The sequence below is a fragment of the Lynx rufus genome, unplaced genomic scaffold, assembly GCF_022079265.1.
Source record: "Lynx rufus isolate CCGP_SWC_20201006 ecotype Redwood Valley unplaced genomic scaffold, mLynRuf1.p SCAF_11, whole genome shotgun sequence".
In the NCBI taxonomy this organism is placed as follows: domain Eukaryota; kingdom Metazoa; phylum Chordata; class Mammalia; order Carnivora; family Felidae; genus Lynx; species Lynx rufus.
In genome coordinates, this window is record NW_025814825.1 from 61,407,018 (window position 1) to 61,429,179 (window position 22,162).

Consider the following 22,162-nt stretch of genomic DNA (forward strand, 5'->3'; position numbering starts at 1 on the left):
CCCTCTCTCTCTCTGCCCCTTCCCCACTCGTGCTCTCTCTGTCTCTCAAAAAAAAACATAAATGTAATTTGGGTTTTTTTGTGTTTGTTTTTTTTTTTTAATAAAAGTTCATCCCCAGGGCGCCTGGCTGGCTCAGTTGGTAGCACGTGTGACTCTCAATCTCAGGGTTGTAGGTTCGACCTCACATTGGGTTAGAGATTACTTAAAAATTATAAAACTGTAAAAAAAAAAAAAAACAACAACATGAAAATAAAAGTTCATTCCCTTTGACCCAGCAATCCACCTCGAGAGACCTACTACAAAAACACCAACTGTATAAACATAAAGCAATCGCAACGAGCTTTGTTTAAAGAGTGAAAAATTGTGAACCATCCGAATGTTCCCCAATATGAGATTATAATATATCCACGAGTCGTCACAGAATGAAATGAACTTATAATTACAGACATAGAAAGTATCCAAAATACTATATTCAAGGGGGGAAAAAAAAAGAATAAAGGAAAAAAAAGTTCTGTAATACCATGCTTAATAAGGATCCTTTAATAAAAATAGTAAATACCAGCACATAAGCACAGGAAAAACAATCATTTTGAGAGAGGAAAAGGGAGTATAACAAAAGACTTTCTTTTAATAATTTCTGTTTCTAGATACCACCAAAGAAGCTGAAATGTTCTTAGAAAATACACAAAGCAAGGGAAGAACATTCTCAAGGAGCTTAAAAGCGTTGGGTAATCAGGAACAGCACACTGATCACGCTACAGACACTTTAAATATAAGCTTTACTTTAAAGCTGAAGAAAAACTGAAAATAATTTTTTTTTTTTTACAAATCGTATCACTTAAAACATAATTTGGGAATGTTAAACATGAATTCTTAGTTAAAAATGACATTCACAGGGTACATCTTGATGTTGGCCAATATGAAGTTTCCTTAAATCCAGTATTTTATATAAGCTTAACCACCAAGGCTTCCTAAAACTTAATGATTATAATTTAACTTTTTAAGGTTAAGCAAGTCTTCCACGTAACACCCCATATAACTTTTTCAAATACAAAACATTTGTGTCAGTAAAGAAATTATAAAAACATATAAATTATACCGAAGGGCTTGATTAAAAAGCTCTCTATATACAAGTAGATGTGTTTCATCTTAGAAAGCACACACACAAACTGAATCGAATATAGATGCCATTACATTCTCTTAGTCATCTTACATAGCAAACTGCGTGTTTATAAATGTCATTCTATTATGCATGAACTGAAAAAAACAAAGTGTATTTAAAAAAAAGTCCTTGGACACTGGGGAGTGGACTGTGCCCACGCGAAGCACAGGAAAGCTACGGGACTTACAGGAACCGCCGTCTCTAGCTGGCTCCGGGCAGCACTGGAAACAGTCACCACCCTCAGAAAGACAGGATGGTCTTGTTAATGATTTCCACGGACTCCTGAATTTCATCCTCCTTGATCACAAGCGGGGGTGCAAACCTGATGATGTCGCCGTGGGTTGGCTTGGCCAGAAGTCCATTATCTCGAAGTCGCAGACACACTTTCCAAGCATCACAATCTAAAGAAAAATGGCCCAACATGCATGCTGATCAAAGACAAACATGTAACACTCCCTTGCAGGACGGATGGATGGTTAACACTTCGCCTGGCAGGATACAACACCCAGGGCCTACTAAAGAAAGACGGTTGGTGGTGCAAACTTGCTTTGCCCTTATCCTTAAAAATGAAGTTATTTTTCAGCAAGTGCATAACTAGGTTTGAACAGTATGATTAGACATACAGTTTTTGTTGGTTTTTCAAAAATGAAAAAGACCAAGCAAAATTATGTGCTAAAGGCTGTTGTATTAATTATGAGGAACCGATGCAAAAAGAATTTGGGTAGGATGCAGAAGGAAACTGGCATAGAATGACCAATACCCCAATCCCAGTGAACACGACACATTCCTGAACCGGATCTGCTTCCTGAGCTCGTGGAAGGAGACTCTCACCCTGTTATGGCATGACGCTCAACCCCGGCTGCACATCAGAATCATGGAAAAAGGCATTGCCAACGCCTGGGCACCACCCCCAGACCCGTCAAATCAGAATCTCCAGGGTGAGGCAAGTTTGAATTAACTCTTTAAAAAGTTCCTCAGGTGATTCTAAAGTGTTGCCAGGGCTGGAATCGCTGCTTTAAAAGGAAGGGTGAGGGGCGCCTGGGTGGTGCAGTCGGTTAAGCGTCCGACTTCAGCCAGGTCACGATCTCGCGGTCCGTGAGTTCGAGCCCCGCGTCAGGCTCTGGGCTGATGGCTCAGAGCCTGGAGCCTGTTTCCGATTCTGTGTCTCCCTCTCTCTCCGCCCCTCCCCCGTTCATGCTCTGTCTCTCTCTGTCCCCAAAATAAATAAACGTTGAAAAAAAAAAATTTAAAAAAAAAGGAAGGGTGAGGACAGGAAAATCCGGCAAGGAGCTTTTGAGGGCTATTACAAATGAAACAGCAGCACACACTCAGTTAAGTGATCACCGTCATCATCAAGGTTATTACTGCTGCTCCTGCTACCTTTACTGAAGCCCAAAGGAGTGTGGGGAAGGGGGTGGATAGCAAAGAGGAAACCCTCCAGGAAAGTGCTGGGTACAGACTAACAAAAAGTAACTGGAAATCTACAAGTATTGCCGACCTAACCTAAGGCAGAATAACAAATGACATAACAGAACAAAAATAGGTCAAAGAAGTTAAATCCTTCCTGTAGGAAAGGGCTCCATTTCCAAAGACCACTAATATAAATCAGGTGATACTCTGTCTAACAGACCTAGTCAACAATTTCAAACAGGGGAACCCAACAACCAGACAAAATACGTGTTTTCTTTCTTCCCATGAAAATGACATCTTGAGTAAAACGTTTGTGTCCGTACCTTTGGTTTCTCGAATAACAATAGCATTTAATAATCCTTTTCCCCTGACAGCAGTTACAATATCAGACGGCAGCTTCATGAGCTCATTCCTCAAGATGATACCCATTTTTTCTGCATTTTCAGCAAGGTTTTCTTCTTCCAAAACCTGTGTTTAAAGAGGAATTACACAAATGCTAAGACTACCTTGTTTTAGTGTTGTTCTTTAGTAGAGAACATGGACTATAAGCAAAGGAAGAGCATGACCAGATAAAGACTAGAGTAACTTAACTTTCATTTCTGTTTTCCAAAGCCTATACTGGTTTAATACCTAATTAAACATTTACAAGCTCAGATAGAGCCTTGCTTTAGTCACGAATCCATCCATCTGATTTTATGGCAAAATAATAAGAATTAAAATTTGTTTGATGCAACTGACTGATATCTTTTCTTATTAGTTGAATAAGTCAATTGGCTAAGTTAACTTTAATTTTTAAACTACAATAGTTTCCTTTTGTTTTTTTCCCTTAAAAGTCCATCCTTAGAGATCACATAATTTTACACCTGTAGTAGGCACCTAAGGAAGAAGTGTAAAAGTGTTCAAATCTACAATCAATCAATCAATCAATCAATCAATGCCTTGCAGGCTAGGGCTGGTCATAGGGTGAGAGCTCTGTGAGCCACCCAGGGCCTATGGGCCCAAAGCCCCAGGTGACTGCAACTCAGAAACCCCCAGAGTATCCTCATCTACTAGACCAAGGTTAAATTACCGAGCGCCTTGCCCCTAAAGTCCTTCCTCTGCACCCCATGTTCTAGAATACTCGGCCATCTTGTGTATGTCTCATTACACCAACAGGCCACTTCAACACGACCTCCACAAATGGATACCACACGGCTGGATCAGCCCTCACCTCCAGGGCCGCGATGGCCACGCGGCAGCCTAGTGGATTGCCACCGTAGGTTGACCCGTGCTCCCCCGGTTTAATGGTCAGCATCACCTCGTCGTCACACAACACCGCCGACACCTGAGAGAGAGAGAATTCGGTACCAACCAAATCATTTCTCAGACTAACCATTCCCATTCGCAGCAGAGCAGGAACACAAGTGTTTATGAAGCGCATAAGAAATTGGACAGAAAGCTTCCCCAAACAAGAGTTACACTTCTTTCCTCGTAACTACCGGCGACAAACTGGCAATACCCGAAACACAGTGTAAGCACGTCAGGGCACTTCGGGGGCACAGAACCAGAGCATTTGGGAACCAAGAGGAAAACGGCTTCTGCAACAATGTATTTTAGAATTCTTTCCACTTTCAAGGTAAAAGGCTTGGTTTCACTGCTTAAAAAACAATGTGCTGCACTGTGTTCAGAGCCCTTTACCTTTAAACCAGGACCAGTTACCGGCTCTGAACGGCAAACCCAAGGACAAAACTACAACCAAACCTTCATTTTTTCCAACCTCTACATTAACCAGTCACGGTTTTACACAATTAGTCACGCTAGATTTCTGAACAATGGAAAAAAAACCTCGGGGGTCTCCAGGAGGACTTTTGGGGTAAAATGTTTCTACCCAAAAGAAAGACCGTAGCAAATTGCGAGGCACACTCAATTCTGCAGTGGAACTTAACTAAGTGGGTCAACCCTGTGGCCTCGGAAATGTTTCTATGCGTGTGCCAGGTGACCTAGAGCACCGGGAGTGTAACAAACCAAGGGAAAGGCATTATTGTCACCACCAGCTGAGGTAAAGATATCTTCAGGGCAGATTTCATGAGAGTAGGGAACAGAACAAGGGGCTGAGCATACAACTTACAGGGTATAAGCCGCCGGAAAGTGCCTTTCCAAGAAGGACGACATCAGGTCTGACATTGTCATGATCGACAGCCAGCCACCTACCAGTTCTGGCCAATCCTGTCTGTATCTCATCAGCAATAAACAGAACCTATTGGAAAACAACATGATACATTAATTATCAGTTTTGTTTCCATAGGGAAGATAGTGACCTCCTACCTTTCCCCACACAAATCTGTCATTCAGACATTCCCTCGGATACGTGAACATCTTTTTAATTACCGACATAATTTCAACACCATCCTGTGAACATCCTATAGACAAGCAATCATCTCCTGTGTCAGGCCACTCTCCCCAAGGGCCCATTCTGCTGTTCCGCACAGTAGGAAGTGAGCACTTTGGGGGAGAGGGGGACAGAACTACCCTCTGGGAAAAAATAAATTCACTTGCTTATTCCAAACACTTATTAATTAAATACTTCCTTCTTAAATCCGTACTAGCGTGGTGGGAAGAGGAGGAGAGGGACACAACCAAGGGTCCGGGGATGAGCACAGGCTGCTAGCGTGGAGGGAAGGAACCACCGTTGGGGCCAGGAAGTCTGCAGCTCTGCCTGGGCCCCGGGTTGGCCAGTGGCCAGAACCAGTAAAAAGTCAGCTTCTGGGCAGGCCGCTGACAGGGCGTACTAGAGGGCTTCAGAATGAGGTCTCCCCTTAGTGGAAAGGGGATGCCACCTTTACTTCACCCCTACCGGCCCAGCCCTGAGCCAGGCAGGCAGGTGCAGGATACACAACCTGGTGGCGGGTGCAGAGCTCTCGCACGCCCATCATGTAGCCGGGATCGGGAACCACGACGCCCGCCTCACCCTGAATTGGTTCTACCATGAACGCGGCAACGTTTGGATCCTGAAGAACACGCTACAAGAAAATATGAATACACTTTCGTAACTTCCTTTTTAGCCTATTTGGAAATCTGAAAACACGGGCTGCATATATTTTTACGTTAAGTATGCAAATTAAAGTTTGACACTAACTTATATTCTGACTTCAAAGCATTCACACTTCTGACGTTCAACTACCAAAAGCTCCAAATACTTCAGCTTTAAGCTACTCTACCTTATATTTTCTGTTATTAGTTTTAACTGCATAAAACTAAGACATTAGTTTTTATAGTAATTTCAGTGAATTAGTTTTACAGATTCAAGATATTAGTTTCAAATATTTCAGTGAATCTTTTTATTTTACAAGTCATCTACTCATAATTTTATTTATTTTTTTTCTTAACTTCAAGTAACCTATACACCCAACGTGGGGCTCAAACTCACAACCCCAAGGTCAAGAGTTGCATGCTCCGGCCACTAAGCCAGCCAGCCGTCCCTCCACTCATGATTTGAAGCAGCTAGCTGAAAACTGAGTAATCTTACCTAATGGAGTAATTAAACACATACTACCCAAGTTATTCATGCAGGATACAACCAGCGGTTAGCGGGTTCTCAGGATTAGACCATGGCACCCCACTTCCCCATGCTGGAAACTAACTGACCATTACAGAGGCAGGTCTGCAACCTGGGCTCAACTTAAGTCAGATGTTCACTGCAGTCAGATACCTATTTCGATTCGTACGTCCAACAACTGCAGTTTCCACTCAGTCTGTGCTAAAGCACTGTGATGCTGGGGAAGTACCTCAAGAGCAGGCAGATCATCATACGGAACGGTTTCAAAGCCTGGCATGAATGGTCCAAAACCTTCGTAACTGGTTGGGTCTGTGGAACTGGAGATAGCAGACAGCGTTCTGCCCCAAAAGTTTCCGGCTGAAAAGGAGAAATAAACAGAGATGATTTCAAGCGCCCAAGTTTAATAAGCACTTGCCCCCAAAATGCCTTAAGAAGTTTGATCTGTTAAAAAAATGAGGGTTCGGGGCGCCTGGGTGGCGCAGTCGGTTAAGCGTCCGACTTCAGCCAGGTCACGATCTCGCGGTCCGGGAGTTCGAGCCCCGCGTCGGGCTCTGGGCTGATGGCTCGGAGCCTGGAGCCTGTTTCCGATTCTGTGTCTCCCTCTCTCTCTGCCCCTCCCCCGTTCACGCTCTGTCTCTGTCTGTCCCAAAAATAAATAAACGTTGAAAAAAAAAAAAAAAAAAAAAAAAAATTTAAAAAAAATGAGGGTTTGCTTTAGAGAGCCTCCAGTGAGCTTTCCTTTGTTAAAATAAACCTGATATTAAACACCACGGTTCACAGGCACATGACCACCCAGGTCTGGCCTTGCAATTGCTACCTCAGGCACTCCTCTACTCATCTCCAGACTGCGGTGTATAGACTCCAAGGATAAACACTTGTCTTTTCTTCCAAGAATCCCAAACCCTAACAATTGAGGCATTCAATACGTGTTTTTCTAGACTCAGTGCATTTATGCTAGTGATAGGAGAAAAAAAAATATCCCCTATGGAGAATTAGTACATCCCTGTTAAACACCCACTACTCCAGAATGAATTTTAAATTTCATTTGCAGAAAACATCTTCAGACAATCTAAACACTTTCAATTTTGCCTTCCTTGGTATTAGAATCTTTTATGTGCTAAATGACTAACGTCAGCCTTTGTTCAGGAACATCTTTTTACCCATCAATTTATTTCATTAATAAAGTTGAGGCCCTACTATATAGGTCAGGCACTGTTCTAAGTGTCGGGGATAGAGTGGTCACCATGACTGGCAAGCTTCCTGCCCTCAAGGAGCTTACACAAATGCCAGGAGGGAAGAAACACCATAACCTGAACCAGAGTAAAGCAAATGCATGAGATAATTTAAACTGGGTTAAATTCAAGCTAGGAAAGAAACAATGTAGAATGACAGCGAGGTTTGGGGGTTCTTTTTTTTTAATGTTTTATTTATTTTTGAGAGAGAGTCTGCGTAAGCGGGGAAGGGGCAGAGACATGGCGGGGACAGAGGATCCAAAGCTGATTCGAACTCACGAACCGAGAGATCATGACCTGAGTCAAAGTCGGATGCTCAATTGACTGAACCACCCAGACACCCCCGTTTTTGTTTTGTTTTAATATCTTTCTGCCACCTGTGCCAGCACCAACTCAATTTAACCCAGTACTGAACTACTGTATTTTGGCTTCAAAGCATCTCTCAACATGACTCCTGCAAAGGCTCTCTCACCTACAAGTGATCCCCACTCTACTTGTCCACCACCAATGGCACACAGACTGACCAAGCTTGTTGAAGAGAAAAGGCACCAGGGGCACCTGGGTGGCTCAGTCGGTTGGGCGGCCGACTTTGGCTCAGGTCACGATCTCGCAGTTCACGAGCTCGAGCCCTGCGTCGGGCTCTGTGCTGACAGCTCAGAGCCTGGAGGCTGCTTCAGATTCTGTCTCCCTCTCTCTCTGCCCCTCCCCTGCTTGCACTTTGTCTCTCTCTCTCTCTCTCTCTCTCTCTCTCTCTCTCTCTCTCAAACAAATAAATAGTGTGGGGGGGGGGGAGGGAGAAAAGGCACCAGTCAGACCAGGAGCCTATCTGCTCTCCTCCACTCAACCTCAGGAGTCTCCTCTGTGACTTACTCTGCACGTGCAAGGGACTTCCAGTTAGGGACGGTCTTCTTTGTCTCTCTACCCCCACTGACTCACCAGTTGCTTTCAGTGCTCGGGTGAAAACACCTTCATACTTTTTGCTAATATGATAGAGACTGATACGGTCTGTTAAGAATGAAAATCACCAGGAATGCCATTGTTGTTTGCAAGAAACAGTTACGCTGCCCTACAACCAAGGCACAAGATTTCCAAATGGCAAGTCACAGAGCTGAGCAAAGAGTTTTTCTTCTTTGGAAATAGTAATGTCACCCCTAAATACCAACTACACCTGCCCATCAGAATATTTAACGATTTCAACTACCACAGAATGAACTTTGACCATGTGCCATGACAAATTTATCCACACTTTATGTTTTTAAAAATTAAAATCAAACCCTTAAAAACAATCCTACAGAGGACAAACCAGTGGTTACGAGAGAGCAGGTGGGTGGGGGGATAGGTGAAATAGATCAAGGGGATCAAGAGTACACTTATTGTGATGAGCACTGAATAACGTATAGAATTGTTGAATCATTATATTATACTAATGTAACTACTATAACACTGTATATTAATTATACTTCAATTAAAAAAATGAGCAAAAGGTAAAACTAGTAATAATAAAAAGTAGGCAGGGGCACCTGGGTGGCTCAGTCTGTTAAGCGTCTGACTTCAGTTCAGGTCATGATCTCTCGGTTCCTGAGTTCGAGCCCCATGACGTGCTCTGTGCTGACAGCTCAGAGGCTGGAACCTGCTTCGGATTCTGTGTCTCCCTCTCTCTCTGCCCCTCCCCCGCTCACGCTCTGTCTCTCTCAAAAATAAAATAAACATTAACAACAACAACAATAATACATAAGCAGGCAAAAGGAAACTTTTGGAGGTGATGGAAAGGTTAACGGCATAGATCATGGGTGACGGTCTCATGGGCATACACCTGTCTCCAAGCTCATCAAGTTGTATACATTAATTACATGTACCTTTTTGTATGTCCAAAAATAGAAGTAAAATCTAAATAAACAAATAAGATGCCAATACAAGGTGGGGGTTGGAGAAGAGGAGGGTCAGATTACATCATCTGAATTGGTATTCAGTATTCAAGCCATTCCTCTCAACCATTCCCAGAAATATAGCCAAGGCAACTCCAGTCCTCTCTTCCACCAGCTTCTGAGAACATGATACAATAATACATCAAATACTAAGATTCAGACTTCGTGCCACACCTAGGACATGGCTCCTCTCTAACGTAACCCAACCTCAACAACCCGACAAAAATGCCCTACCAGTAAGACCATCTAATTAATGAGAAAACTGCTATGAAAAGATCAGATAAGCATGGGGCACCGGGGAGGCTCAGTTGGTTAAGCATCTGACTTTGGCCCAGGTCACGATCTCACGGTTTGTGGGTCTGAGCCCTGTGTCGGGCTCTGTGCTCAGAGCCTAGAGCCTGCTTTGGATTCTATATTTCCCTCTCTCTGTGCTCCTCCCCAACACGCACTCTCTCTCTCAAAAAAAAAAAAAATTAAGAAAAGAAAAAGAAAATATTCAGATAAGCAGAGGAGAAATAAATCATATAGTCATTCATATTAGGGAGTGAGGAGTAGGAAGTTAATTAGCAGAGAAAAATCCCACTTATGTGGAAATACTTGGAAATAATCCCAAAAGAAAAAAAACTCTCAATTTTTATGATACATTCAGCAGATAGTATATCATGGATGAGGCAAACACATGACAAATATTCTATCAGTAAATTAAAACAGTAATAGCATCGTATGTTGGTTGACATCACAGAGGTTAATGCTGAATATCACATACCTGCAAAAACCACCTTTGCCTTGTATTTTGGAATACCCTTAACAGTATAGCCCCATCTACGAGCAAGTTTGCAAGCAGTCTCTCCAGCCTCCACTCCTATCAAGGAAGAAAAATTTTCAGTTTAAAAAAATGTATCTTAAATTATCAAAAAAGTAGTAAGATCATATCCTTGGATATTTAATGAAAAAAAAATATTTTACCTGTATTCATAGGAAGAACTTTGTGGTAGTTGAAAAGTTTCGTAACATACTCTTCGTATTCACCAAGTACGTTATTATAGAAAGCCCTAGATGTTAAGGTCAGTTTGTCTGCTTGGCTTTTCAGGGCATTCACAATCTTTGGATGGCAATGCCCTTGGTTGACAGCACTGTAAGCACTCAGGAAGTCAAAATATTTTCTGCCTTCTACATCCCATACGTAAATACCTAAATATATAAAAAGTTATTTTAGAAAACCACTAAGTTACAGGAAGTTCAAAGATTAAGATCGCTGGCAAGCCTTCTGAATACATGAACCTCTACTTAATTCAGAATGGTTGTTAAAGCAGGGTTTAGCTCATGCATAGTAAGGCTGGTTATAAATAATCTGGTTTACAAGGAATTACATTTTATCTGTCCAACTTGAAACTACACATTTAACAGGAACACCATTAACATGAAACGGTCTATAAACGGTAGAGCGAAATCTTTAATCCTAGAAAACTGGGGTTTGGAATTTAAAGGCAGAAGTTATACGTGACCTAAAAATCATGATTAGTTGACTGTAACCACCAAAAGAATGGGAATATAGATTTTCAAATCATACATCTAACTGAGAAGGATCTAGTATCTGACAACCCAATCCAAAAACGGGCAAAGAACGTGAATAGACATCTCTCGAAAAAAGATATACAAGGGGCGCCTAGGTGGCTCAGTCGGTTAAGCGTCCAACTCTTGATTTCGGCTCAGGTCATGATCTCGTGGTTTGTGGTTTCAAGCCCCACACCAGGCTCTGCACTGACAATGCAGAGCCTGCTTGAGATTCTCTTTCTGCCTCTCCCCCACTCATGCTCTCTCCCAAAACAGATAAACTTTAAAAAAAAAAAAAAAAAAACTAAAATATCTCAGAGGCACCTGGGTGGCTCAGTCAGTTAAGCATCCGACTTCAGTTCAGGTTGTGATGTCACGATTCTTGAGTTCAAGCCCCTCGTCGGGCTCTGTGCTGACAGCTCAGAGCCTGAAGCCTGCTTCAGATTCTGTGTCTCCCTCTCTCTCTCTCTGCCCCTCCCCGACTCATTCTCTCCCTCTCTCTCTCTCTAAAATAAACACTAAACAAACAAATAAATAAATGATAAATTTTAAGTTATGTACATTTTGTAAAAAATTTTTTTAGCTTGACTATAGATATTAAAACATATCAGGTGGCTTACCAGCTAACTTTTACCATGTATTCAATGTACTGTGTTAGTCGTCTTTGTACATTCTCATTAGAGAAAGAAAGAAAGAAAGAAAGAAAGACAGACAGACAGACAGAAAGAAAGAAAGAAAGAAAGAACCTATTTAAAAAAAAAAAAAACCACCCCATGAGAGTGTTACCACGCTACAGCACAAACATATGGAAAGAGACACTTCGATATGGAACTAGCCCAAGCTGCACATATGGAACCAGGACTTGACCCCAGGCACTCAGATTCCAGAATCCACAATCTGCTACTCCAAGAATATTTTTATACACCAAACTGTTTCCAAATTTGTAATCTAGATTTTGCTCAAAATCTAGATCACAGTGCTGGTCCCAAATAAAATACAGCAAATGATAAAAATGTTTAATATTCATACATCATCTTCTGGCCCAAACCTAAGTAATAAATTTTGGTTTTATTAGGTTAGGGCTGTTATTTCAAAATGTGGATTAAATCACCATTTGGCAACTATCAGTAATCATTTATTCAGGCAGAGAATAATTAGCGGATGCCAAAAGTGTGAGTGAAACTTTGCAGAGTCTCAAGTCATGTCCCCACAAGATATTTAAAAGGGAAAAATATTAACTTTGCAGTGAGGGAGGCTGGCAGACCCTACCTTACCAGCCAACTCCAAACTGAGGTTCGTTCTACAACACTATTGGCCTGTACTCTTCAAGAATACCAAGGTCAAGAGGACAAAGACTGAGACCGTTCTGGATTAAGGAAAACTAAACAGACCTGAAAACTAAATATAACCCATGACTGGAGATTTTCCTTTGCCTACCGGACAACAAATGAAATCTGAATCAGGTCTGTAGATGAGAAAATGGGGTTGTTTCAGTGTTAACTTCCCAGTCTTGATAGTTACACTATTGTTATGTAAGAGAAAGTTCTGTAGTTCAGGAGAGACACACAAAGTATTTACGTATCAAGAGGCATCGCGTGTCTGCAACTTCCTCTCAGTTCAGGAAAAAAACGCAGTTGTGTGTAAAGAGAAAGAGAAGATAAAGCAAAGGTGGTAAAAAGTTAGCACTCGAGAAATCTGGCTGAAGAGTAAAAGAAAATTCTTTGCACGGCTGCTGCAACTTTTAAGCCTAAAGTTATGCCAAATTAAAAGTTAAAGGACAAAAACAATAGCAACGGTCGAGTACTTTGCTTATGTATCTTACAGTCCCTCCTGGCAAGGTCCACCGTGACAAAGACTGAATAATGAAGTTCATCTTGTATTCCCCTCCATACCTAACACAGCAAGCACTCAATAAATGTTGAATTAACTAGACCTGTAATATAGAAATTAAATGCATCTGGGAAAACGTATGCTGAGAAAATTTAAAAGCAATTTTTACAAAAGGTTTCAAGCAAAAGGGACGGGGGGATTAATTCAAAATGTACCTTTTCCTCTCTCCAGGGCTACAGGTAAAGGATGGTAGTTGTGTGCACCATATTTAGATTCTCGCTCAAAAATGTAATCAGAAGATGGAGGGCCCTGGATTGTCTTTTTAGTCGCAACAGACGTAGCAGAAGCCACTGAGGAATGAACTCCGCGACGAAGCACAGAAATCGTCTGCAAATGAGCTAGTTTGGAAAACATCGTGCCTTTCAGGGAGGAATACCACCCACCTGTCCGAGGAGAAGAGAAGGCAGTAAGAGTAAGAATCTTCCCAGAGTCCACGTGTGTGGGCTCATCCCACACGGAGCATCTGCCACAGTCCACCAAAGCGTCAAGACAACGAGCGAGGGGCGCCTGGGTGGCTCAGGCGGTTGAGCGGCCCCTCCCGATTTCAGTTCGGGCCATGATCTCACGGTTCGTGGGTTCGAGCCCCCACATCGGGGTCTCTGCTGTCAGCACTGAGCCTGCCTCAGATCCTGTGTCCCCCTCCATCTCTGCCCCTCCCCTCCTCACACGCTTTCTCTCAAAAATAAACATTTTTTTTTTTTAAATCGCAATTTAAAAACCATTTAGAGTAAAACCTGACAAGCGCTACAGCAGGATGTGCACAAAGTACTACGCGCAAGGACTCCGGGAGAACACTAAGAAAATCGAAAAAACTATGAATGGGAGGTCAGAGGCTTTTACTGACACTCTACTGTGCCACTTGAGAGTTTTTTCATAAACACACACACTTTTTTTAAGTCCTCAGTGCTGAGGGTACGTCAAGGACAAGGAACTCACTCTGGGGGCCTCAGGCAAGGCTGCACAGCACAGGGGCTAAAGAGATGGGACCGGGTCTTGTGGACTTAGCCACGATTATAAAGGCACTGCTGCGGGGCGCCTGGGTGGCTCCATCGGTTAAATGTCAGACTTCGGCTCCGGTCATGATCTCAAGGTTTGGGAGTTCGAGCCCTGCTTCAGACTCTGTGCTGACAGCTGGGAGCCTGGAGCCTGGAGCCTGCTTCAGATTCTGTGTCTCCCTCTCTCTCTGCCCCTCCCCTGCTTGAGCTCTGTCCCTCTCTCTCAAAAATAAACATTAAAAACAATTTTTTTAATTGTTTTTAAAAAAGGCACTGCTGTGGGGACAGGATCCTTTCAGATGGACACAGACCCCCAGTAAGGAGACATCAGACAAGCAAGCAGCCTGCCCGGGAGTCATCCTGTCATGGGGAGGTGACGGAAGGACTGAGAAATACCTCGTGTACCGACTCCGTCCTTGTATGTAAGGAGTGAAGACACTGAGAAAGAATTTGGTTTCTACAAAGATAATAGGGACCATCCAAAAGGAAAAAAGGTGTAGAGAGGAAAAAGTGATTTATTGGGGGAAAGGAAGGGTGTTTTAAGTATAACACCAAAGACAGAAACTACAAAATGTAAAATCTGTTACTGAGCCACAAATATCTACAATTTCCAAAGGACAAAAGTATCATAAACAAAGGTTAAAGGCAAAAAGACCAGGAAAAAAAATCATTTGGTAATTTATAGTAACATTTGAATAGCTTTAACATTAAGATGAACTGATCAAAACATATATTACGTGTCACATATTACATACTTTATAAATTATATAAAATACATATCATATACATTTATTTACACACACACACACACAGACACACACACACACACAGATGAAAACTGGCAATTCCCAAAAGAAAGTCTACTCTGCCAGGATGGGTGTTTCTATAAAACTTATCCCCAAAAACCTGCCCTACAAAAGCAAATATTGAAAGGAGAAAAAGGTAATCAGGAACTAGAGAACAAACCACAAGGAGCTGAGAGTTTTAGTAACAAAGCAAATTGACATTTCCTCACAACCTATGCATAGATTTCAGAGTCGCGGCTGCCCCCTCATCTGTCCCCACCAGCCCTAAAGCCAGCCCCGCCACAGAGCTTCCCTTAGGGCTCTGTATCCACCTGGACCGTTAATAGTCATCATAAACCATGAAGCAAAGACTGAGGTATGGAAGAAGCTTGGAAGAAAAAGGAACGTGGAGAAAATGCATAGCAATTATGTCTGGGCAGGGGGTTAAAGATAATTTCAAGACTGGGGCACCTGGGTGGCTCAGTCAGTTAAGCGTCTCAGTCTTGATTTGGGCTCAGGTCATGATCTCATGGTTCGTGGGATCCAGCCCTGCAATGGACTCTGCAGGACAGTGTAGAGCCTGCTTGGGATTCCCCCTCTCCTGCTTGTACCCTCTTACTCCCTTTCTCAAAAATAATAAACATTAAAAAAAAAGAGAGAGAGAGAGAGAGATAATTTCAAGACTAGTAGAAAGTTGCCAAATACTAAGAGAGAGAGAGAGAGAGAGATAATTTCAAGACTAGTAGAAAGTTGCCAAATACTAAGCATACTTAGTATGTCTATATTTATTTTTTAAAAAGACTAGTTAACTCATGTTTAGACAGAGTTCCATGAATGACAAGTCAAATCACACAATCTCGCAGAACTCCACTTGAACTGCCAGATTGACAAAAATGTAATACTTGGAGCTTGGCTTCCCTTTCAGCTTGGCACGACCTGGTAAATCCTGTATGCTCAGGAATTTGCAATTACTAAACAAAATCCGGCACGCCAGGACTCACCAACTATCCTGTCTTCCCACAGTTCAAATTAGAATGCAGATTTGTGATCTGAGATCCAACGACGGTCTCAGAGGATCCGAGAACTCCTGAAATAAAATGCAGAATTGTATGCATAAGTGCATTTTCCTAAGGAGAAGCTCCCTAGCTTTCACCAGGTTTTATCTGAGAGAGGCACGTATCAATAACAAAGTTATATAGGAACTAGCGGACCAGAGATAGCAGTTCACAAAAATGCAAGGTCTAGCGATGCAAACGAGATAGAATTTCTTCAAAATACTACTGTGCAGTTTAAAACCTCCTCTTCCTCCCCCTCCACTTTATTTCTTGGCCTCTTTATGCTCTACTCAGTAAGAAATAATGTTCTATTTGACCACTAAAAAACACAATTTTTGACTTGATCAAATCAGCAATAAAACACAGCGTTCCATGGTCATACTTAAACGAAACACCATCTGAAAAGAATTATAGCCACAATCATAGCCTTGGAAGGGTCTGTCCTCTTAGACCAGTAATTTCACTCCTAAGATGCTACATTCATGGATAAAAGATGGTCAATAATTTGAGACGGGATCAACATAATCACATACATAACAACGTGCCGTCATTTAAAATAATTATAGTGAGGGGCACCTGGGTGGCTCAGTCAGTTAGGAGTCTGACTTCGACTCAGGTCATGATGTCACAGTTTGTGAGTTCGAGGCCCCCATCAGGCTCTCTGCTGTCAACGCAGAGCCCGCTTGGGACCCTCTGTCCCCCTCTCTCTCAAAAATAAACAAAATCAATAAATCAATAAAATAATTATAGTGTATGACATGGAGGAATGTTTCAGGATATGTTTAAGTGAAGAAAAACGGATATACAAAACATTCAAGATCATATATAAGGAAAAACTACCTGAAAAAGGCACAAAAAAGTTCACTGTGGTTATCTTTCTACTATTCTGTACTTTCCATATTTTCTAACGATCATGAACTACTACATTGATAATCAGAAAAAAAAGTTAGCGACACCTGGGTGGCTCAGTCAGGCGTCCGACTCGGCTTCAACTCAGGTCATGATCTCACAGTTCGTGAATTCGAGCCCTGCATTGGGCTCTGTACTGACAGCACGGAGCCTGCTTGGGATTCTCTGTCTCCCTCTCTCTGTCCCTCACCTGCTTGCTTTCTCTCAGAATAAATAAAAATAAACTTATAAAAAAAAAAAAAGAAAAAGAAAATTATTAAAAATCAAGCTGAGTTCCTGCCTAAGCTGTCACATTAGAAAGGTTAGGCAACGCACAAAACTAAGGGGAAAATAAAGGTTTGAGAAGCTCTGAAAAAAATGGATTGTGGTTAAAAGAAAGGTAGCGTTCATTTCCCCTAGGAAGTGCAGCCTGGATTACAAAAATTAGGTCTAAAAGTTCATTTGTATGTAGGGAAGAGGGTCAAATACTAAAATAAAAACTATTCTCTATGATTTTGCTATCAAGGTCTGCAGCTCTGTGACTAGAATCTGGCAAAGAGGCACTACTAAACTAAGTGAGGTATTTAAAAAAAATATTAAAAACTCTCTTAACTAGCATGATTTTTTTTTAAGTTAGCTCTACACCCAACACGGGGCTTGAACTCACAACTCTGATATCAACCGCATGTTCTACAAACTGAGCCAGCCAGGCTCCTGTTTTAACTTCATTTTAAGGCATGTTTTAAGTTCATTAAGGGTCGCCTGGGTGGCTCAGTTGGTTAAGGCTTAGGTCATGATCTCCCAGTTTATGAGCTCAAGCCCCATGTCAGGGGTGCTGATGGTGCAGAGCCTGCTTGGGATTCTCTCTCTCTCTCCCTCTCTGTCCCTCCTCTGCTCTCTCAAAATAATAAAACTTTTTAAAAAATTGCTTAAGTTCATTAAAAGGTTGATGCAGTATTGCAAGTGAAAGGAATCTTTGAAATTATCTAAATTCAATGGTCTCCTACTATTTACTCAGCTACTTTGCAAAAGAAATGGGACAAAATACCCATTTATCTGCAGAGTTCAAACAATCTTATTAAAAAAATAACTACAACTCACAGACAAATCAGTAACATTCAAAACATTGCTAATACTCATCCTTAAGGTTTTTAAAGATGAACTCTGGATATTCAACTGGAAAAAGTCTTGCAGTTGAAAGTGTGATGATGTAACCAGAATCCTGTAAACATATTTCTATTAAAGAACCTTCTGTGGTCGAGTTACTATGCTTGGCACTATACAAGAAACCTTAGAACAGACTTAAGATGGGCTCAAAAATAGACAGTATCAGTAATTTCCTCTTCCAAAAAGGATTAGAAAACCAGGAGAGGAGAGCAGAAAGTCCAGAGTCTAGAGACCAGGACTTAAATTCTAGCTGAGCCTCTTCAAAGGACCTTTGGATTATCTTGAGCTTCATTTCCCCATTTGTAAAATGAGGTTGAACCGCTCAAGGTCATTACTGAGGATTAAATGACATAATGTTAAACTGCCAAACCTGGCATAAATGGCCACTCAGTTCCCTTCCTCCCTTAAATCCAATAATGGAACTTGACAATTTCTACAATATAAAAATCAACATTGCCATGATTTCTTTTTTAAACTTCCCCAAAAAAGCCGGGGGGGGGGGGTGTCGCCTGGGTGGTTCAGTTGGTTAAGTGTCCGACTTCAGCTCAGGTCATGATCTCGTGGTCCATGAGTTCGAGCCCCACGTCAGGCTCTGTGCTGACAGCTCAGACCCTGGAGCCCTGCTCCTGATTCTGTGCCTCCTTCTCTCTCTGCCCCTCCTGCTTATGCTCTCTTACTCTCAAAAAATGAATAAATGTTAAAAAAATTTTTTTAAACTTCCAAGAAAATTTTTTTTCTATTGATAAAAAATTAGAAACACAGATGACAAGAAAAATTAGCTGCACTTTTATATTTTGCAGTATAAATCTGTAGTATGCATAAATACTATACCCATTAGCTTTTTTTCACACTCCCCCATAGAATTTACAACATAAGACCCCCCCTGAAGACTCCCAGGAATCTTGCATGTTTTTGTCCCAGGTCCTAACACTTCAGGACACTCGTCTTCATGCCTGGCCCCCTAGTACAATCCCAGTAGGCTCCTTAAAAGAACAGTAACCATGTCTTTTTTTTTAATTTTTTTTATTCACTTTTTAGAGACACGGAGCATGAGCGGGAGAGGGGTAGAGAGAGAGGGAGACACAGAACCCGAAGCAGGCTCCGAGCCCAGTGTAGGGCTCGAACCCACGAACTGTGAGATCATGACCTGAGCTGAAGTCGGACGCTCAACCAACTGAGCCACCCAGGTGCCCCGAACAGTAACCATGTCTTAAAACTCACTTTGCATCCCCAGAATCCAGCCCAGGTTTGGACATTCCGCTAGGATTCTTTGTCAAATGAATGAGGTCATTCCTAAATACAGGTAGGACTCCTGAAGAAGTCAAGGCAGCAGAGAGCAAGGCCATCCAGAGGGCAGATAAAATCGTCCATCCCTGAGTTGAGTCTAGCTCTAGGAGGAAGCCAGCATTCCCTAAGATACCACAAGGAGCAACTATAATCTTTCCATCAAGAGATCACTTCAACAACCACCACATGATTTCCCGCGTATGTGGAATTTAACAAACAAAACAAAGGACCATAGGGGGGGAAGAGGAAAACCAAGAAAGAGACTCTTAACCATAGACAATTAAACTGATGGTGAACAGAGTGGATGGGGAGATGGGTTAAATGGGTGATGGGGATTAAGGAGGGCACTTGTGAGGAGCACTGGGTAACTGTATGCCTGAAACTGATATTACACTGTATGTTAACTGGAATTTAAATTAAAACTTTAAATGAAAAAAAAAAAGTTCACTTCATGAGATTTAATGGCCTTCCAGAGTCAAAGCAACGTGTATAACTGTGACCAGTCCAGGCTGTTGCCATGCGTTTAACCAAGGCCCACAGTCAGCTGCTGGAGAAAACAACACATTGCGACTAACAGCAAAAATTTTAACACTGAGTGTTTTCAGTCATCTCCATAACTCCCAGTCTTTCTCCAAGCTATTATTACTCCTTTCCATCTAATCCATCCTGTCTACCTCAACACACACCTAAAACAGAATTTCCATAAAAGGCTGCATTTTGAAGAGTTAAGTCAGCAGTGCACTATGGGTTTTTAATCATGCTAAAAGAAAAACCAGTGGAAGTTCATCAAAAAGCCACTAAAGGGGAGGGTGGGTGATGGGCATTGAGGGGGGCACCTTTTGGGATGAGCACTGGGTGTTGTATGGAAACCAATTTGACAATAAATTTCATATATTGAAAACATTAAAAAAAAAAACCTACAAAAAAAATGCCACTAAAAACTTGCGGAGTAAATTTGGCTTTACTATGTTGGTCAAATATTTACTCTTCTTGAGGTAACCATTCACAAATGCAGTCCTTTTTTACAAGTTCTGCCAACAAAAGTTTGAGGGGTTTTTTTTGGGTTTTTTTTTTTTGTTTTTTGTACGTAATCTGGCTAAAATTCAACTCAAGTGCGTCACTGGCAAACACCTTGGGCATTACTACTGAAAAAGGACTGGTTCAGCCACACCACACCCTCCACACACCTCCCAAACCTGGTGCCTTCCTCTCAATATTAAAATATAGGAGTCAGTCCGCCCTCCAGAACTCAGTAAAGGGCATAAAATACGCACACAAGTGAATGTAACAAAGGCAGAATATAGGGGGAAATATAAATAAGACAGCGTGAGGGGAAAAAGTGCCTTTTCAAGAATTTTTATTACAAAGTTTTACTTTAAAGTTATGCTCCGTCTTGGGGGGGGGGGAAGGGATGTAAAACTGATCTTCAACCCCAAGAAAAACTGTAAACCCAAAACAGTACGTTTTATTTAAATCTTATTTTTATTAGAAGATTCTAACTTTCAGAACAGGATTCAGAGTACGTTTATCTCGATGAGCTCTGCATAATATACGCAGCTGCTGAATCACCACATTGTGCACCTGAAATTAACAGAACACTGTATCTTAACTACACTGGAATTAAAACTTTTAAAGATGCTTCCAAAAAAAAAAAAAAAGACTCTACTTTCATACTGGGATCTTTTTCACAGTCCGGAACTAGATTCTCTGAAGATTAAACCAGGATATTCTAATGAAAGAAGTGTATGGTTTCTTTCAAAATAGGTGAAGTAAAGAATTTGGATCACAGAAGGGACACTTCCCGGTTCAAACTGAGAGAACCAGTTTACCGACAGAAACTCTTACAAACCCGGAGAGATTTAGAATTGAGAAAATTAAAGATTAGTAATTCCTTAAAGCTAATTCATTTCAAACCCACTCCTTTTCTCCCTTAATTGATCACCTTATCAAAGAGACAAAACTGAAATCAAGAAGAGTTTACGGTGACAAAAAAAAAAAAAAAAAAGCGAGGATCAAAGGTTCTTGAGAACAAGTGCCCCCACTGAATTCAACCAGAATTTACTGATGCTCAGCTCTGCTGGCAAAGGAACTCCAGGAATAAAGTTTTCGTGCCGAAAGCCCGGTTGGCCCCAATCCCTTGACACCATCCAATGAATCTGCACGTTACTGCAGATAAGCCTCTACTTCTGCAATTTTTTATTCAGACAAAGGCTGGAAAGAAAACGACGCTGGGGGAGGGGAGAGATAAGCAGGTTGGCTGCAGGGCCCAGGCGCTGCCCGGAAGGATTCGAACCCTTTTCCAGAGTCTCCATCAGCCCCCCCCCCCCCCGCCCCATTACAAAAGCCACCGTTTACTGAGCAGTTTCCCCGCACCCACAAGGCACCCTTCTGGTCGACCTCGGGAACCCAGGATACCCGCGGTGTCCGGAGCCTGTTCCCCACGAGCCGGCGCCTCATCACCTCCTTCTCGCAAACCCGGAGGTGCGCAGCCAAGGCGCAGAGACCCTGGGGAGTGGCGGGTCCGCGGCGCGGAGTCGGGGGCCGCTGGCCTGGAGGACCGAGGGCCGGCTCGGCTCCGCCCGCTCTGGCAGGCGGAGGTGCCACATCCCCAGCCTCTCTCTGCCGCCTGCCTCCCTCCCTCCCTCGCCCGCCCGCCTGCCTGCCGCTCGAGGCCGGGATGCGCCACGTCCCTGCCCGCCGAGGCTGCGCTCCGGCCCACTGCTCCCCTGCCCCGCGGTGCCAGCCGCCGGCCACGTAAAACGGCCGCAGAGGCGGAGCCTGCCCGCCGGCCGAGGCCCAGCGCGTCCCCTGAGCCCGTTACCCCCCAGTCCCCAAGCCCCGGACCCCGGACCGAAGCCTCGCAGGCCGGCCGCCTCGCCGGCCGTCGTGTGGGGCGCCCCGGTCTCGACCCAAGTTCCGGCCCCGGAGCGCCAGCGCGGATACCTGGCAGCACCTCCAAACCCGGCACGGGACAGGCGGCGTCGACAGCGCGGCAGCGCAACGGCGGCGCGTCACAGAGCTTAAGACGCGGCTTCCGCCCCGCCCCCGGGACGCCCTCGCCGCCCATTGGCTGGCGGCAGAGGGCTGGGCACCAATCGCCGTGCGCCCGGCCTCCGCCCCGCCCCCCAGACTGCCGCGCTTCGGGGACCCCGCCTCCCACCACCGGTTCGAAAGGCTGCTCGAATCTCCTTGGCGCGACTGTTCTGGGCCGCCGCCGCGTCCCTGCGCTTCCCGTGCTGGCCTGGCCCGTGCCTTTCAGTCGGTCGCTCACCTCCCG

The 22,162-nt window shown here is 43.2% G+C and overlaps 1 protein-coding gene across 1 annotated transcript; it reads right to left on the reverse strand.

Moving 5' to 3' along the window:
* Window positions 1–517: 517 nt before the first annotated feature.
* Window positions 518–21,891, reverse strand: OAT (ornithine aminotransferase). The gene is made up of 11 exons (XM_047073572.1): window positions 21,829–21,891; window positions 15,490–15,575; window positions 12,864–13,091; window positions 10,231–10,455; window positions 10,031–10,126; window positions 6,337–6,464; window positions 5,449–5,571; window positions 4,680–4,808; window positions 3,783–3,896; window positions 2,896–3,040; window positions 518–1,563 (listed from the first exon to the last, which is right to left on the reverse strand). Exons 3-11 carry the CDS (start codon window positions 13,060–13,062, stop codon window positions 1,403–1,405), a joined length of 1,320 nt encoding a protein of 439 aa, XP_046929528.1. The 5' UTR covers window positions 13,063–13,091; window positions 15,490–15,575; window positions 21,829–21,891; the 3' UTR covers window positions 518–1,402.
* Window positions 21,892–22,162: the final 271 nt, after the last annotated feature.

Bases quoted from the DNA above. Each gene is read 5' to 3' on its own strand.
- OAT (XM_047073572.1), bottom strand. From the start codon at position 13,062: ATGTTTTCCAAACTAGCTCATTTGCAGACGATTTCTGTGCTTCGTCGC. The intron at 6,465-10,030 runs GTATGTGATATT...TCTCCTTTTCAG, and splicing joins GGCAAAGGTGGTTTTTGCAG to CCGGAAACTTTTGGGGCAGA. The intron at 3,897-4,679 runs GTAAGTTGTATG...TCTCTCTCTCAG, and splicing joins TTTCCGGCGGCTTATACCCT to GTGTCGGCGGTGTTGTGTGA.